The sequence below is a fragment of the Rhopalosiphum maidis genome, chromosome 1 (genome assembly GCF_003676215.2).
Source record: "Rhopalosiphum maidis isolate BTI-1 chromosome 1, ASM367621v3, whole genome shotgun sequence".
NCBI lineage: Eukaryota > Metazoa > Arthropoda > Insecta > Hemiptera > Aphididae > Rhopalosiphum > Rhopalosiphum maidis.
The window spans coordinates 43,281,860-43,299,679 of NC_040877.1; the positions used below are offsets into that span (position 1 = coordinate 43,281,860).

Below are 17,820 nucleotides of genomic sequence, written 5' to 3' on the forward strand. Positions count from 1 at the left end.
ATAGTTTAAAATATAATACAGTGTGATTATTTTAACTTGTACAGTTGTACCTATGCAGTTATAAGTTAAGTATATATTATATATTTGAACCTAAAAAAGTTTCTTATGGCTTAACGGGTTAGGTAAAAATATTTTTATATCATGTAATATAAAAATTGTAAAAAAAACAACTCGACAACAATAAAAATGTTAAAATTGGAAATAATTATTGAATTTATAAATAAAATATAATAATAAATAAAGCCAACGGCACGTAGTGTTCCCAAGCGGTCACCCATCCAAGTACTAACTACGCCCGACGTTGCTTAACTTCAGTGATCGGACGAGAACTGGTGTATTCAACGTGGTATGATCGTTGGCGATTTGATAATGGAAAATAATAATTATTAAATATCGTATCAAATTTTCAAATTTTTCGGTGGTGGTATTGATATAAGACCATAAGCGTGCACAGCCTCCGGTTTCAGGAGTAGCAAGATATTAATTTAGACCATTCTTTAAATTCACCATTAAAATAGGCCCATAGTTTTACTTTTTTACTATTGCGTATCAAAATTAAAATTGTATTGGTTACACAGATGTATAAAAAATATTTATATATGTATTTTTATATATCTGTGATTGGTTATTAGATTTTTTGGATTTTTACAGTAAGATACTAAGCCACTAAAGATGTACTTTTCCACAAGCCTATAGTTAATATTTATTATTTGTAATATGAATAAAAAATTATTTGTGGAAATATTATTTTACCAAGGCCCATTATTTAATATTTGCCGGGCCAGGTAGCCCCAAAGAAAGTCCAAGGGCAGCATATGCTGCCTCTGCTACCCCTGTGGCCTGTGCGCACGCCTATGTATAAGACGAGAACTAAATTCAGTTAATTTTCAATATTTAAAAAAAAAAAACACTATAAAAAAGCAAACAAAGCCCTAAACATGGATGTATAAATTGAGTTTTGATTTTACAGTAAAACATACTTACCTAGGTAGGTACTTATTTAAATTGTCAAGTTAATACTATCGGTATTACTAATGTATTGATAAAATATTTTGTCAAAGTACCTACTGGCTACTACTAGTAGCCTACTAGTTAGTAGTTACATGTTTCCAGTGCCGGATTTAGTGGGGAGCGTGGGAGGGAAATATTACACCCCCTACTTAAGATACCTAGTTCATTTTAGTCGGCAAGTTTGTCATTTTGATATTAGTAGTCGGCAAGTCGTCAATTATGATTTTATTATGTTTTATGATTATTTATGAATGTTCAAATATTATTTAATATAATAAATAATAATAACTTAAAACAGCAATATATGTAATCAAAAATATTTATATAAATATTTGATTTGATAGTTAATATTTGTATTTATAGATTACTACTATCTGCCTGTTGCTGCAGTCTGCAGGTCAACAACATACTTACATACCTAACTATATAAATATATAAATATTTAATATTCTTTTTATAAGACAACAGTTTATTATTTATATACCATCAACACATTGTTATATTTTTTTCTATGCTGCTGGTGATTTATACCTATAGGTACCTACTGTACCTATACTTGTACAATCGTAAACTACAAAAAATTTAAATTCGTCGAAACCAAAAAAAAAGTCAGATCAAAATTTGATTTATTTAATATAAAATTAAATTTTATAAAATATACATATATCTAATATTATAATTTATATTTTATTGTTTACCTTGTTAATATTCAATTAATTGTTAAGAGGAAATAATAATTTCCTCTGAGGATGTTAGTGCGCTGTGTGTTTTCTCTCTTTGGCCCATGTGCAACATAGACAAAAATACAAAATGCATTTATGCAGAATCATTTTGTTTTTTTGTTTTTAAGTACCTATCAACCTACCTATTCTTACAGTAAAATCACCCATTACAAAAACGATAGAAAATGATAATTTTGAGGGTACCTATGACATATCGATTTGTCTAAATATTGTCTTAAACAATTTAAACATTATTGAAAATTTTTATATATTTTTTTTTTTTTGAAAGTCGAGTATAAAATAAAATAACAATAAAATATTAAAGCGATAAATCATTCTCTCAAAAATATTACCCTCTACAATTTTTGTAATGAGTGATTAAACTTTAAGAGTCTAGGACTACTCAAATCATAAGAATTTTTGGTGAAAGTCAGAAAGTGGTTATCTATGTTGCAGGTAGGTCTGAGTGAGAAAACAAATATTTCGCTGATATTGATTTTTTATTAAAATTAAACTATTTAAAGCCTAACCATGTAATACATAATAATTTTTATAATTTATGATATTCATAATTAAAATGACAAATAAAATGAAATTGTAAATAATAAGAGTGATTTACTCATAAGAGTATTTAGAACTATTTTGTGAAAAAAAATCGTTTTATTAATTAAATGATACACTAAAAACATGTAATCTTTAATACAACTCCCCCCACCAGAAAAATAAAATGAAAAATTGGGTGACGTGGTGACACTTAGGATAGTATTTGGACCAACTCTGTAAAACAAAATTGAAAAAAAATTAAATAGTCTCGTCACAAAATTGGAACATAAAAAAGGCCTTTTTTTCTTTTATATATACATACGTCATATACATATTACATAAGGATTATTATGATATGAGATAAGATTGTGATAAATGTGATAATAGTTCTTGTTAACCATCGTCATCAATATTTATTATCAATTTTACAGTTATCAAAATTCGCCCAACTGGTAAGTTTGCATTATTAATTAATAAATAATAATTATTCTACCTTATTCTACCCATTCATTTCATTACAAACCAATTCTTTAATATTTTGTTTTGTGATTATTGAAACATTTGAAACGTGTCTGTTTTGTACACCCTACAGCTCATAAAATTATTTGCGATGGCTGGATCTGCTCTAAGACGACTTATGGCTGAATATAAACGTATATTAAATATTTTATTTATGCATCAAAATTACACAAATTTATATCAACATTTATTATATGATTTATTCTGTAGAGCTGACATTAAATCCTCCAGAAGGGATAATTGCTGGACCAACCACTGAAGAAAACTATTTTGAGTGGGAAGCATTAATTACGTAAGTTATAATTATGTCATCACGTCAGTAAAACAGTACATTCGCAATATTTAAACAAATAATTTGATTATGAGTAGAGGGCCAGAAGGTACATGTTTTGAAGGTGGTGTTTTTCCAGCTAAACTTATATTTCCATCTGACTACCCATTGAGTCCACCAAAAATGAGTTTTACTTGTGATATGTTTCATCCAAACAGTGAGTATAACTTGTGATGTATATATTAATGGTCCATTACAAAATTGTAATTCATTTTAAAAAAATGTCAATGAACATTTTTAAATGTAGTATATTCAAAATAGTTTGTCAATAAATACACAAATAAACAATCTATAGGTAGTATATATAAATATTGTTTCAATTTTAATTCATCTTTTGAAAGATGAAATACATCAATTTCTAAGTGTTGTCATTGAAATAATCTATCTACATACTCAATGATCCCTGTTGAGTTTGTCATATTATTTTTACACAATATAAAGTGTGCTACATCATGTTTACATAATAATGTATATTATTTAACTAAGTGTAATACTTTTTATTATAGCTTACCTGGTGCAATGTTCATATATTAATTAAATTCTACAGATATTAAATATGCCACAATTTGTTATTAAGCCTGGAAATTAACTGGATGAATGTAAAAATTCTTATACCAGTATGTTTTAAAAAAATGATGCATACAAATAAATCAGCTTTAAACTAACTAATTTTAACCTAATTGATAGGAAAGATACTAATATATTATGCTTTGTAATAATAGTAAAATGCAGATTGTCAAATTTTAGTTTATTCAGATGGGCGTGTATGTATTTCAATTCTACATGCACCTGGGGATGACCCTATGGGTTATGAATCCAGTAATGAAAGATGGAGTCCTGTACAGAGTGTTGAAAAAATTCTTCTATCTGTTATTAGTATGCTTGCTGGTAATTATAAATAAACTATTTTACTTTATTTTTATCTAAACTTTTTAACTTATTATATTTCATTATGTATTAATTTGAATTTTTCTTGTTCAGAGCCGAATGATGAAAGTGGGGCAAATGTTGATGCCGCTAAAATGTGGCGTGAGAATCGTGAAGAATTTAACAGAAGAGCTGAAGAGTTGGTTAGGAAAACTTTAGGAATACCTCCAAGTGAATGAGGTCAGGTAGGTACAATAATATAATTGAAAAATTTGGCTAGCTATGAACAATGATATTTGAATAACCACATGTATATACACTATTAAGTTACATTTTGGAGTTATAAGTTTTATATTTTATATATAATTATGTGTTAATCATTATTGAATTTTTATTTTAAATTTGGTTCAGTTTTTGAATGTTTACATATGGTGTCAACAGAATAAATAAAAATACTTGCAGTTTATGAAATGGATTATTGATTTGTTTGAAATCCTCAAGACATCTTCTATCCTTCAGCTTATCATGTCACAGAGATGTCATTCATAAGTAAAAATGTTATTCTTGATGGAAAAATAAATAAATAATTTAACTAGATAAAACATGTTGGATTTTTATATTTTATTTTATTAAAATCATCAAACATAAATTAGTATTATGTTATCTACAAGTCATATATTTCACACAATGAGTCTTTGATTTATGCTTAATGCATAACGCTAAAAAAAATTTATGTAGTCAAACATTTATATATTAATTATTAAAATAATAGAGTTAACTCTAAAATCACAATGAGTTACTTAAAAATAGGTAACAAAAAAAAAAAAAAATATACAATTCTAAATAGGAAATAGAAATTAATATTAATTGTTTTTCTGATTAACATTTATTTCTAAATATTAACTATAACAATAAAAAACCTGTGAAGAAAGAATTTTAAATTTGTGAAGCATTTGAGATTGATTCTTATATATTTTTACAGTTTTATTTTCGTAAGAAAAGTAAAGTATGTATCGTAGTATTTTAATATTCTGTAAGAACTAATCGAGAATAAATTCTGATTTATTCTTATAAGAGAATTTTAACTTATAATTGTTGTAACTTTAGTTAATTAATAAATTGTGTACTGTAATAAAAGCATACTAGAAATAATTTGTTTTTTAAAATGTATATTAAATTTTAATATGAACATGAATATATTTATATATATTTACTGTTTTATGAATCAATTTTTTTTTTACAATGCATCAACTTTTGTAATAATAATGTTTTTCTTAATGTGTATACAAACATTTATTAATAAAATTATAGATAAAGAATGATATAAGTGTTATATTTCCCAATGTCTTCATTAATTCTCTTGTATTATTGCTGAATGAGTGAATACAATAATTGATACAACATTTTTATATTTTTTAACAATATACAATTTTTCCTTTGTCAATTTAGATAGTAATTAATCAATTTAAAAGATCAATCTTTAAATTAAATTGATTAACTAGTAGGAAAATGACAAAGTCAATACAATAAGTACAGGCCCTTATTACAAAATCAATACAATGTTAGTTGCCCTAAGTATAAAAATAAATAATTGTACAATATAAACTCAACTAAAAGTCTGTATAACAGGATCAAACTAATCTGGTGTAAAGAATTCCAGATTAAAAAATAAATAAATAACAGTTTAAAGTTATTTTAAGCTCTTAATTGCTTTCACATTATTAAATATTATGTAATAATTATTATTTGTTTTCTATAATAAAAATGTAGTTTGTATTATTTATTGTTTCATGACATTATTTTTTAATATGTTATTTTAAATAGTTGAATTGCCAAATTATTTAACTGTTACTGTATGTGAAATAATATGAATACACATAGTTATGACTGGTTTTAATAGTTACATTTTTAAATATGTCTTGCTACAAGTCAATATATTTGACAAAAAGTATTTATTTTATTTACCAATAATATAAATTCCTAATGATAAATTGATAAATTCAAGGTGGAGTAAATGATATTAGATGTACAGCTGGAGTAGGAGTCGATGATTGGCTACTGTCAGAGCTACATAGTTGTTCACAATAATAATGAGGTGTATTTAAATAATCAATCAGTCGTCTGGGTAATGGCAATTTGTGGATCAAATCTCGTCGTACCGTCTTCAAAATTACAAACCTAATGAAATAATCAAATAATTATATTTTGTTTAACATTAATAACTCATGATTTTTGTTGTCTATTGTTTTAATTACACATTTTTATTATTTCTATTTACCTGGCCATATGTTGTAAGCTTTGAACTTGTTTGAAGCGAGAAACAGGATGAAGTAACTGAACTCTCATTGGTCCAAGAATGGGACGTCTATGCAAAAAGAACAAATACCTTCCACTGCGAGAGTGTTCTACTGCGTTTTCAACAAATTCAACAATTGTGTGACTTTTAAATTTTGTACAGCTACCAAAACTAAAATTTCCTAAAACCAATAATTAAAATATGAAAATGATTTTTTTATGAATTTTATTCTTTGTTATTACCTTGATCATGCTCAATTCTGACATGCCGAACAAAACCATTCAATTTAAATGTCAATGAAAATATATAATGATCATCACTACTGTCACGTACAATAAACGATCCATCAGGTTCATTTGACAGTATTTTTTCAGCAGCTTCTCCTGATGTTGGACCCCAATACCATCCATACTAAAATTATTTTAATATACATAAAATAAAATTTATTATATTTTATATTCAAATTTTAGCAAATCTTACATCTTTCACTTTTTCAATGCTAGTAGCAAAATCCATACTAGTCTCGCGTTCATACGAATCTCCGGGCCCATCATCAGGCACGGGTGGAAGTGCACGATTTTCAAATGTTGCCTCTTTAGTTACGTCTAAAAGAACAACAGTATCTGTTGGGTTCAATTCAGGGTCCAAGTCTGTCGAAGTACTTTTACGTGAACGAAAAATATTACAAAACGTTTGTTTTAAACTAAAAGAAAAGTTAGATTTTGTTGATGAGATAAATGGATATGAACAAAAGATTTTTCTTGTTGAATGACTAGAACTATGACCACCAATATCCTCTGCAGTGCTATTGTCCTTAGCTTTCTTATGTTTAATATTCACCATAAACGATTTTTTTCTGATTTTGCATTTAGACAATGATATTTTGCTAACACAGTTCTCTTTGTTGTGATCATTTTGTACTTCATTGCATTTTGATACATTTGCAACTTCAGGTTTGCTACACTCTCCTGTATTACTATAAATATTATGAAGAATTGTTCGTACGTCTTTTACAGTCATATGTATGGGCTCTTGAACATTGACACATTTTTCCCCTGATCTGAGTTAAAAGACAATTATTAAAATAAAATAATATTAAAATGTTAGGTTTGTGATGCATACTTTTTACTAAGTGGTATGGAATGGCACTGTTCACGAAATTTTCTTTTTTTCCTCAATGGTCGCCGAAAAGCTACATTAAATGGGGAACTATCAATTGGTAATGTATAGTATCGCTATTAAGAGCATCATGTGAAACGGCAGAAGATATAAAATTAGAATCATCCGAAGAAACTACATTAAATAAGGAGTTATGAGATGATGAAATAGTTGATAACAAAGAATTGTTTGATCCATTTGGTAAACGGTAATTTGTTTTCCAATAAATACCTAAATTATGATACAGTTTTTGTTGTTTTGAGTGCCTAAAACAAAACAAAATATTTATTTTTATATTTTATTAATAATAATATTATATAAGAAATAAACAATACCTATCCATAAAATATTATTACCTAGTATCATGTAATGGATCCAAGTGTTTCAGCGAGTCATTAATCAATGACTTTATAAAACCTTCTGCATATTGTTCAACACGAATCATACATTCATTAGTGTAGACAGGTGAACGAATATGTCTACATTGATTGTCTTTAAATTCAAACGGAGGAGAGTATACATTAATAAAATTTGTATGGTCTTGAAATTCAACAGGAGGCTCAATTGGATTCTCTGATTTTTGAACATTAGGACATTTTTTCAATGTATTAAACTGTTGTGTATATGATGTGTCAGAATCGTCAATTAGAGAATCCTCTTGACTTAATGATAACTCATCATCACATTCTTTACACTGTAAATTAAAAATTAAGTTAAAGATACTAAATAATTATAAGTAATTATACATTAAACATAAATACACAGATATTTTAAATTCCATTGAAAATACCAAAATATTACAATTAGGACAATAATTAGGTACACATTTATTTAAAAGTTGTAAAATGTATTTATTTTTTACTTTTGATTATTTATCAAATAATTAATTAATAATTTAATAATACACAATAATATAATTAGAATATGTGCAATTCTATACAAGACGAATAAAAAGTAAAATTAAAATTGTTATACATATTTTATAAGTCACAGTATTTATAAATCAGTAAAAGTCTAATTGCTGATACAAAACACTTAAAAAAACATTCAAGTATAATAGTATTATGTAATAGGTCTATATAAAAGCTTATTGGTTATTGATTGGTGTATAATAATTATACTAATATTATCGAGTTAAAATTAATATTTAAATGTACTTTATGTGTAATAAAAGAAGTGGAAATTATTAAAAAAATGTAAAGATCGTCCAAAATTTTGGTAAGTAAATAGCAAACTTGGTTGAGTATTAAAAAAAAATAGTAAAAATATCTAGAAACATAATCTTAATCAAGATTTTATAAGAATTTGTTAAAAATTATACTACAAAACTAGCAGATTTTTGTATAAATTACTTAAATTTATTAATAGGTCATATTTTATGATATATGTTATCAAATTTACTACAGATTTATTTATATTTTAATCATTTAAATGTTAGACGTTAGCTGTTGCTTTATTACCATGGTGGCTATAATATGAGTATATCTCTTTGTTTATATATCACCTTGTTTATAATTACTGTATAACAATTATTAGAAAGATTATATGTTTCAAAATAACTTTAAACTGTTTAAACGTTTTGTGTTAATGCAAAAAATAGTTAAACAACAATATTGTACTTTGTACATATGAATTATATTAATGATTGTCATAAATATAACAAATTATACAATATATTTTATTTGGTAAATGATATTTAACAAAATTTAATAATAAAAATTGTACTTAATATGCAAGTCAAAGAGTAATGAAATAAAACGTTAGTTGTATACAACAAATAAATATATCTACACAACATAACTTAGTGATAATATAATAGTCGTACAAAAACATACTTTGAATTGTGGCGAATGCTTGTTGGAACTGCTACTGGCAGAACTGTTTGAAAATGATCCATTGACCAAAAGACCGCTGTCGTCTTCACTGAGCAAAAGCACATCAGATGTTGGCGAATCCATCCCATATTAAAATTCAGCAGGAAATCAATCATGTCGCTAACAACCTAATGAGAGACAAGACATGATTTAGAGAGTAGATCCAACTTGATAAATGTATCTATTATTGTTTGTAAACAATTAATCAATAGCATTTAATTCTTACTTTTGATGATGGATCCAAAATGCTGTCCACATATTGAGTTCTTTTGCTCTTCGGTACTGAAAAGGATCACAGTATTCTTATTTTCGACTACTTATCCTTGAAACGACTACAGTTTAAAAGTACTGTAGTTAAAAGTCAAAATTCTAAGAAAGGAAATATTTTTATTAGTATTTACTATTTATTCCCAAATAAAAGCTTATCAAGATAACACTGGACTTTAAAGTAGTTTTAACAACAGAACAGTGAACAGTCAGTGGTTCTCATTTCTTAAAATATATAATTCCATTTTCCAGTGGTGTTATCAGTATCCTTTGTAAAATAAGTATCCTCACGAAGACCACTGACTACATGATTATCTCTATGGTCGCCATGATAGTATCCATATTATCATCACTTAATAATAATAATATTAATAAATAATTTATTTATAATAGTAATTTTGTATTAATTAATTTTAATATTATAATTTATTGTTTGCTTTTGCTATCTGCTGCTATGTTTCTCGACTCTACAATTTAAACAATTAATAATAAACGTGTACAAATCATAAATTATTTTAACTGCAGCAAACTTATAATAAATTAACCCATTACAGGATGTCTGGGTTATAAATTAACTGTAGTTGAAAATTTCTATCTGCTTTAAATTATTAGGTAATGGGTATTCCAACAAATTAAAACGGAACTTAATTCACCATCGTTTTAGGAAAAATAAATATTTTTCCTAATTTCAAGTAGTTAAAAAAAAATATTATTGTATTGGTGAGTTTGAACTTCATTTAAACTTGACTATACTTCATTGATATGGAGAACGGTGACAATGGTTTAAATAATTGTAGAAAAGTAGCATTAATCACAGGAATCACTGGTCAGGTACATAAATTAAACGTGTATTTATTCTACATCTATCATTAATTTATTATTCTAATTGTAGGATGGATCATACCTAGCTGAATTGTTGCTAGATAAAGGATATGAAGTTCATGGTATTATACGACGTTCAAGCACTTTTAACACCGGCCGCATAGAACATCTCTATTTAGATCCTAAATCACACATGGAAGGCAAAATGAAACTTCATTATGGTGACATGACCGATAGTAGTTGTCTAGTGAAAATTATAGGAATGGTGAAACCCACTGAAGTTTATAATTTAGCTGCTCAAAGTCATGTTAAGGTAGGCTGTTTAAAGGAATTATTTTGTAATATTTCATTGCATTAATAATTTTATTTTAGATTTCATTTGATCTAAGTGAATATACAGCTGAAGTAGATGGCGTTGGGACTCTCAGGTTACTAGATGCCATTAGAGCATGTCAACTAGAAAACAATGTACGTTTTTATCAAGCTTCTACTTCAGAATTGTATGGAAAAGTTGTTGAAATACCTCAAAAAGAAACTACTCCGTTTTACCCTAGATCTCCATATGGTATTATTTAATTTTAATGATTTTAATGTTTTTATATTAAAATTATATTTGTCTTTATTTTGTGTAAAATTTAATTCCTGATTATTAATAATAGTTAAATGTATCTTAAATATTTAGCGTGTGCCAAATTATATGCTTATTGGATTGTAACAAACTATCGAGAAGCATACAATATGTATGCTTGCAATGGAATTCTTTTTAACCACGAAAGTCCAAGAAGAGGAGAAAACTTTGTGACTAGAAAAATTACCAGATCAGTAGCAAAAATAGCAATCGGTTCATTAGATTGTATACAACTAGGAAACTTAGACTCTAAGAGAGATTGGGGTCATGCCAAAGATTATGTTGAAGTAAGATATTTATTTTTTTTATTAAAACTAGTAACCAATCACCATTAGGTGTAGATTTATAAAATATTTGTACACATATTATTTTTTCTATAGAGTAAATTATATATTTTTCATGGTGTTAAATAGTTGATAATTGACAATTTATTGTATTTTTATTTTTTAAAGGCAATGTGGTTAATGTTACAACAGAATAAACCTCAAGATTTTGTGATTGCTACTGGTGAAATGCACAGTATTAGAGAATTTGTAGAAAAAGCATTCAAGCACATTGGCAAAACAATTATTTGGGAAGGAAAAGGGTTAAATGAAGTGGGAAAAGAAGAATCTACAAATGTTGTACGTGTTAAAGTGAATGCTAAATATTTCGTCCAACGGAAGTCGTAAGTAAATTATTTTATTATTTTAATTCTATTTTACTATATAGTACATCATACATTTATTTTAATTGAAAATAAGGATTAAAAAATTAGTAGTATTCAATAAAAACACCATACAATTATGTTGCATTATACATCAATAGCAGTATAATATGCAATCTCTTATATAAATTAATAGATACTTGTTCACTTATTTATTATTGTTACATTTTTCGTCACATATTTTTAGTTATTGAATGAGTTTAAAATTAATGAAAGTTTTAATAACTATAGTAAAGAAATATAAGTCTCGTATATTTGTACAAACAATTTTACTAAAATCTATTTTTCACTTAACTCTGAAAAAACCATTAGCCCTAGAAATATTTCCCTAATTTTTCTTAATGACAAATTAATCCTCGTGGATATTTTTTTAAAATAATTAGGTCTCTACCTAGTACCTAGACCAAAAAATTACCTGGTAAAATCACATAAAAATGAAAAGGAAATCCTTATAGATGAAGGTGATTTATTTAATAAAAAATCTCATTAAAAACTAAAATAATAATATATTAAGTATAAACTATTACTAATTTATACTAATATAACCAATTAATTCACCCCGCTATTACTCTAGGTATTCAATTCTGGGAACCATAACATTTTCTAACCTAAACATATTTCAATATTTTCAATCAATAAATCTTCAACTCCCCACAAATGCCTTACACTATGATCTCAACATTCCAATTATACCTACCCAAAGGATGCACAAAGGATAAAATCCTGTTATTATACTAAACTTCATAAAAATGTCTTAATTTACTCAAACCCTCTTATCTCCAAAATATTTTGTGTCACAATATCTCCTCGCTAATTTAAACAAAAGTGGCTACATGATTTCATTAATATTTTCTAAAATGTATATAAAATAACTTAACTTATCATAACTGGAAGTAGTGTTAATAGATTCTCTTTTCTCTTTTGCCGTCACACTTAGTTAAAATTGTAAACTACTTTATCCATTGTAAAATTATGTATACAGATAGAAAATTTTTATTTTCTATATTTTTTTTTATAAAATACTGACAAAATTGATGACAATTAAAAATTTACTGTTTGATAATTTATACTTTTGTTCATAAAATGTAGTTATATTTAATAATATATTTGTATTTCATAGCTAATATTCTTGTATCAATCTCATATAGTTATAATAATGTGATAAATTGATAATTTGAATTACAATTTATCTTTATAAAAATGCCAGTTTGCTGATTCTACTGTAATGTACCATTTAGAATCACAAAACTATAGTCTATAACAGGTATCTACTATCTATTTTAGTATTTTATATGTCTTATACTAATTGGTATGCTATATGCATATTTTAAATAGTATTTATAATCAATGATATTATGTACAATAAAAATTATTTTATTATATTTTTTTTAAAAACTAAATAAGATATTTGATTTTTCAACTCACTCATCGGCATATGAAAAAAGGATCAGTTTCTGGTAGTGGTGTCAAAATAAGAGATTTTGTAATAAACTTTTTTTAAAAGTTCAAAGTAATCAATTTGATTGTTTAATAATTCAAACAGAAAACTAAAGTCAACAAAAGTTTTCTTTAAATAACTTGAATGTTTGTCTATTTTTTGCAAAGAAAAAAGTAAATAGACAAGTTTGAGTTCGGGGATGAAAGCATGTGTGATAACAATCATATTATTATACATGTGCATGGGAAATTGTCGAATACTTTGCATAAATATTTTTTCTTGTGTACATAATTATATATTTAATATTCATTATATAAAAAAGATTTATGTACTAAATTTATTAGCAATGTTTATTCTAAAATATAATAGTATAAATTAAAATATATCTTTGATATCCTTGGTATGGGAGTTTTAATAGGTATATTAAGTATTGTAGTATGATGGTTATGTATTATCATACTACATGCATCAATTGAGAACTTACTGGATTATTATAACTAAATGGCATGTACCTACTAACAGTGCTCAAACTGGGTGTGTGAAGGAGGATGGATCTCCTCAACTATTTTTATTTTTCCGTGTATTCCAATTATATTTTTTCACAGGAATGTGTGAGAGGGGGATGGAAAAAACTTCCAAAATAATTTTTATTACAATATAGATTTCATTTTACGTCAATTATACAACAAATCTTACAATTTTTAATATAAAAAACAACAATGTTTTTTTTTGTATCATCTCATTTTTGGGCATTAAGAATGCACCAATTCTAATATTTAAAAAAATTAAGACATGGTTCTTAATAAGATTTAAAATTTTTATTTAAACAATAAATTTCTTCTAGAAAGTCAAATTCATTTTTTATAGCTATTTGAAGTTCAAACTTAACTTTCAATATTCTTGCTGATATTATTGGCTGAGAGTCTGTCTCTAGTTAAAATCATCTTTTCGTATATAATGATATACGATATAATTCAAATTTAACGCATTCATTACATTTACTATCTAAACACCTTATTTATGAGTACAGCAGAGTGGTATCCTTTTGCCTATATTTTATTCTTGATTTTTGTCTGTATTTATTTTCATAGTAAAAAATGAATTTTATATATATATACTATTTTTTTTTTTTGACTGAGATAAATAAATATTATTTTAATTAATTTAAATGTATTTATATGTATTTTAATAATAATTTTAAATAGAAAAATATACTAATCAGTGGTAATCTGGTAAATTCTCAAACATTGTAAGTAATGTACCTAGATAATATAGAAGTGCCCGATGCCGGATCTTGAACTCTGAGGGCACTGGTACAAAAAACAATTTACTATACAGTATTTTACCTTTATATTTTTACTACATATCAAATTGTATTATAAATGTATAACCATATTTTAACATATAATAGTTGAAATATTTATTTCTGATTAATTAATTAAAATATTTTGTTGTTATAATGTTATTATTTCAAGAAGAATTTGAACAATCATAGTAATTTTAGACAGAAAATAGAGATAATATATAATTAAACTCAGTATTAAAAACTAAGTTTAAATGTTTTAGTATTACTATCTTATAATAAACATGAATAAAATATAATGTTTTTTTTCTTTATCTTATTATGTTCAAAATTTAAATTCAAACTATAATTTCATAAAACTTATCTAATTTTTATCTCTTAGCTCATACAGGGTGATTATTTTGTGGTCAACATTCAATATCTCAATAACTCTAAATGTTTCTGAAAAAATATTTATTAAATTGTTAAAAGTTGCTACAAAATTTCTTTATCCTATTTTTATATTGTGAAGCTGAATACTTTTCTGAGAATTTTGATGTATACAAATTTAATTTTTAACGAGTATTTAATTATAATTTATAAGTATATAAAGTTAAAGCAAAATATGAGCAGAGTGATGGATATACATTATGCATTTTGTGAGGTTAAAATTTAAACCATAATACTTAATTAATTACATTTTTATGTATCAACACTATCGGAAAATTGCTTTGGGAAAACATTAAGATATAATTTGAATAAAATGTTTAATGGTGCTGAGATATAAAGCATATAGATCAACACTGCACTCCATATATTTTTTTAAATCATAAAAAGAATTTTAAATAGAATAAAAGCAGAGGTGATAATTTCATCATATAAATGCATTTAATTTAATCAAATTAATTTATAACTAATAAAATTTATTTTTTACAATATCCGTACCTAGTATTTGCAATTCATATATTTACATTTTTCTTGATTAAATAATAAATTAAAAAACAAAATGGAAATATTATTAATTTAATTATTTTTTATAGCTTTATTTTTTCTTGTATTGTTAGTAGTATATTTTATTAGTGCTGATTTATAGTTTATTGATGGCCATTAGTAAATTCCGGTAAGCATTCCCCTTTATTGTGCCAATGCAGATAGGAATATGTTAAAATGTTGTCATTTAAAAATTTATAAATTTAATTTTTAAAAGTTTAAAATTGTATTTTTAAAAAAGATGATGAAAAATTATAGTAAAATAGTTTTTTTTAATAATGCTGTTTTATTATATCTTAAAAAATATTTTCAAAAATGTTTATAGTTTTTGAAGTAGTAAAATATGAGTGTTTAATATTAAAAGAATCACCCACTATATTATATAAGTTTATAAAAAATATATATAATGGATTTTATGGTAATAATGTTTTCTTATTATTAATTTGATTTTTTCAGCTTTATTTAAAAAATATCAAAAATGTCGTAAACATTATGTCATTAAATACTCTAGATAATATCTATGTTGAGAGATTATGTATAAGAAATTTCTTCTTACCGTGAAATTTAATTAATTTCGATTTTAAATCAAGTATTATTATACAGATATATGTAGGTAATACTATAGTAAGTACCTACCTACGTAATATTACGTTATGACTTATAACATTCCAATAACTTTACGTTTGTTTTACTGATTGAGAATGTTTTATTTATTATAGTTAATTATACTAAAAGTAAAAAGATAATAATAATTTAAATTATTAGTATTATAAAAACTTATAACAGTATGCAAAATCAAATAATTTAAAAAATATCAAATAATGAGTTTTGTGTGTTGATTCGAAATCAAATTTTGGTTCACCCGAATCATGGTATATCTGTTTTTTTTTTAAATCAAAAATTTTTATTCCATTATCTATATAAATGGTATTGGTTTGATACTTTAATCTTAATGAATTAATAGGTTTGTTTTTCAATATTTTTAGTAACATTCCTAATTAATTTAAAGACCTATAGATCCAACACTTCACAGATTTAAATTTTTAAATATTTAACGCTTTAAATTTAAATTACAAATTTTAATATTAATAAAATGTTATTAATAACTACTATTATATATCAATGAATATTTGTTTGAATAACTAATAGCATTTTATATGAAGGGTAGCGACCTTTGCATGAGAGAGTAAGGGTTGGGAATTGGATAAAACTGCACGAAACTATACTGTTATTATCCACGATTATATTCCGTATTATTTTTTTTATAGTATAGTAGATTTTTTTTATATTACATGTTTCAATTTATATAATTGAACAAGAAAAAATGCATTGTTTGCAAAGGTGTTCATCTCGTTCATTGTCTGTCTGGCGTATTTATATATATAGGTAGTGTAGAATGTTTGTGTTTGGCATGTGTTTATTCAAATAACATAATCGTTCGGTTTTTCAACAGCACAACAAATGAATATAATGTATACTTGTTTATTATTCCCCGGCAATATAAAAGAACATTAGCTTTGTTTACAATTTCTGCAATGTGGGGTCCCCGCTTGTCATTGTAGATATATATTATATATAAAAAAAAATACATCCGCTGGGCATAAAATAACAAAGGCAATCGTCGTCGTATACAAATACACGTTATACTACGTATGATATTATAATAATATACTTATTTTATCGATTTTGATAAAACCTTTGGCTTAATACTATTTAAAAATCAAAAACAAAAAACTTATACGATTTCAGGAACTTTTGCTGGGCGACGCCACCAAAGCCAAAACCGTACTCGGATGGTCCCCCAAAGTGAATTTCGAGGTAAACGTCCACCGAACTTCGTCAATTAAATTTTATTACGTCAATGTTATTATATATTGTAACACTTGCGTCATGTGAATATTGATTGTATTTTTCCAGCAACTGGTCTACGATATGATGGAAGCCGATCTAGCGCTCATGAAGAAAAATCCGTCGGCCTGAACTTCCTCACCCGTGCAATACCTATTTTATATTATGTTTTATAAACTATAAACCTTGACTTGATGTGTGCATTTGGTTTATTGGTGATTTGTTATTATTGGATTTATATATTAGGACCTCAAGAGCCTATCATTTTGCATATTATTATACGTACCTATAATATTTATACAATATTTATATTCTTGGACTGTGTTTGTCTTTTGAACGTTTCTGGTCGGGCTGCACACGTTTTGTTACTGGAGGCCTATAGTGTATTGTACCAACTATAAAAGAAACCGGGAGTTATATAATATAATATATATATATATATATATATTGTAAACTTATTATATTATGTTTTAACTTCCTGTGGTGTTTGACTCTACATTGTCTTTTGTTTATTATAT

General features: G+C 25.4%; 3 protein-coding genes and 1 non-coding gene across 4 annotated transcripts; 2 read left to right on the top strand and 2 right to left on the bottom strand.

Moving 5' to 3' along the window:
- Positions 1–241: 241 nt before the first annotated feature.
- LOC113550734 lies at positions 242–360 on the bottom strand. The gene has a single exon (XR_003405045.1). It is a non-coding gene; the product is annotated as a 5S ribosomal RNA (ribosomal RNA).
- Positions 361–2,736: 2,376 nt separating this feature from the next.
- LOC113560879 (ubiquitin-conjugating enzyme E2 G2) lies at positions 2,737–4,238 on the top strand. The gene is made up of 5 exons (XM_026966997.1): positions 2,737–2,929; positions 3,006–3,087; positions 3,165–3,283; positions 3,874–4,014; positions 4,108–4,238. The coding sequence occupies exons 1-5, from the start codon at positions 2,887–2,889 to the stop codon at positions 4,230–4,232; spliced, it is 510 nt and encodes a 169-aa protein (XP_026822798.1). The 5' UTR covers positions 2,737–2,886; the 3' UTR covers positions 4,233–4,238.
- A 1,503-nt stretch (positions 4,239–5,741) lies between these two features.
- LOC113551757 lies at positions 5,742–9,883 on the bottom strand. The gene is given in 9 exon segments (XM_026954215.1): positions 5,742–6,171; positions 6,272–6,470; positions 6,532–6,700; positions 6,770–7,349; positions 7,412–7,520; positions 7,523–7,713; positions 7,804–8,141; positions 9,283–9,449; positions 9,548–9,883. Coding segments are annotated over 8 exon segments (1,887 nt in total). The 5' UTR covers positions 9,406–9,449; positions 9,548–9,883; the 3' UTR covers positions 5,742–5,993.
- Positions 9,884–10,020: 137 nt separating this feature from the next.
- LOC113551762 (GDP-mannose 4,6 dehydratase) lies at positions 10,021–17,600 on the top strand. The gene is given in 8 exon segments (XM_026954228.1): positions 10,021–10,419; positions 10,481–10,723; positions 10,783–10,975; positions 11,093–11,325; positions 11,491–11,689; positions 11,692–11,705; positions 17,204–17,272; positions 17,372–17,600. Coding segments are annotated over 8 exon segments (1,083 nt in total). The 5' UTR covers positions 10,021–10,350; the 3' UTR covers positions 17,435–17,600.
- Positions 17,601–17,820: the final 220 nt, after the last annotated feature.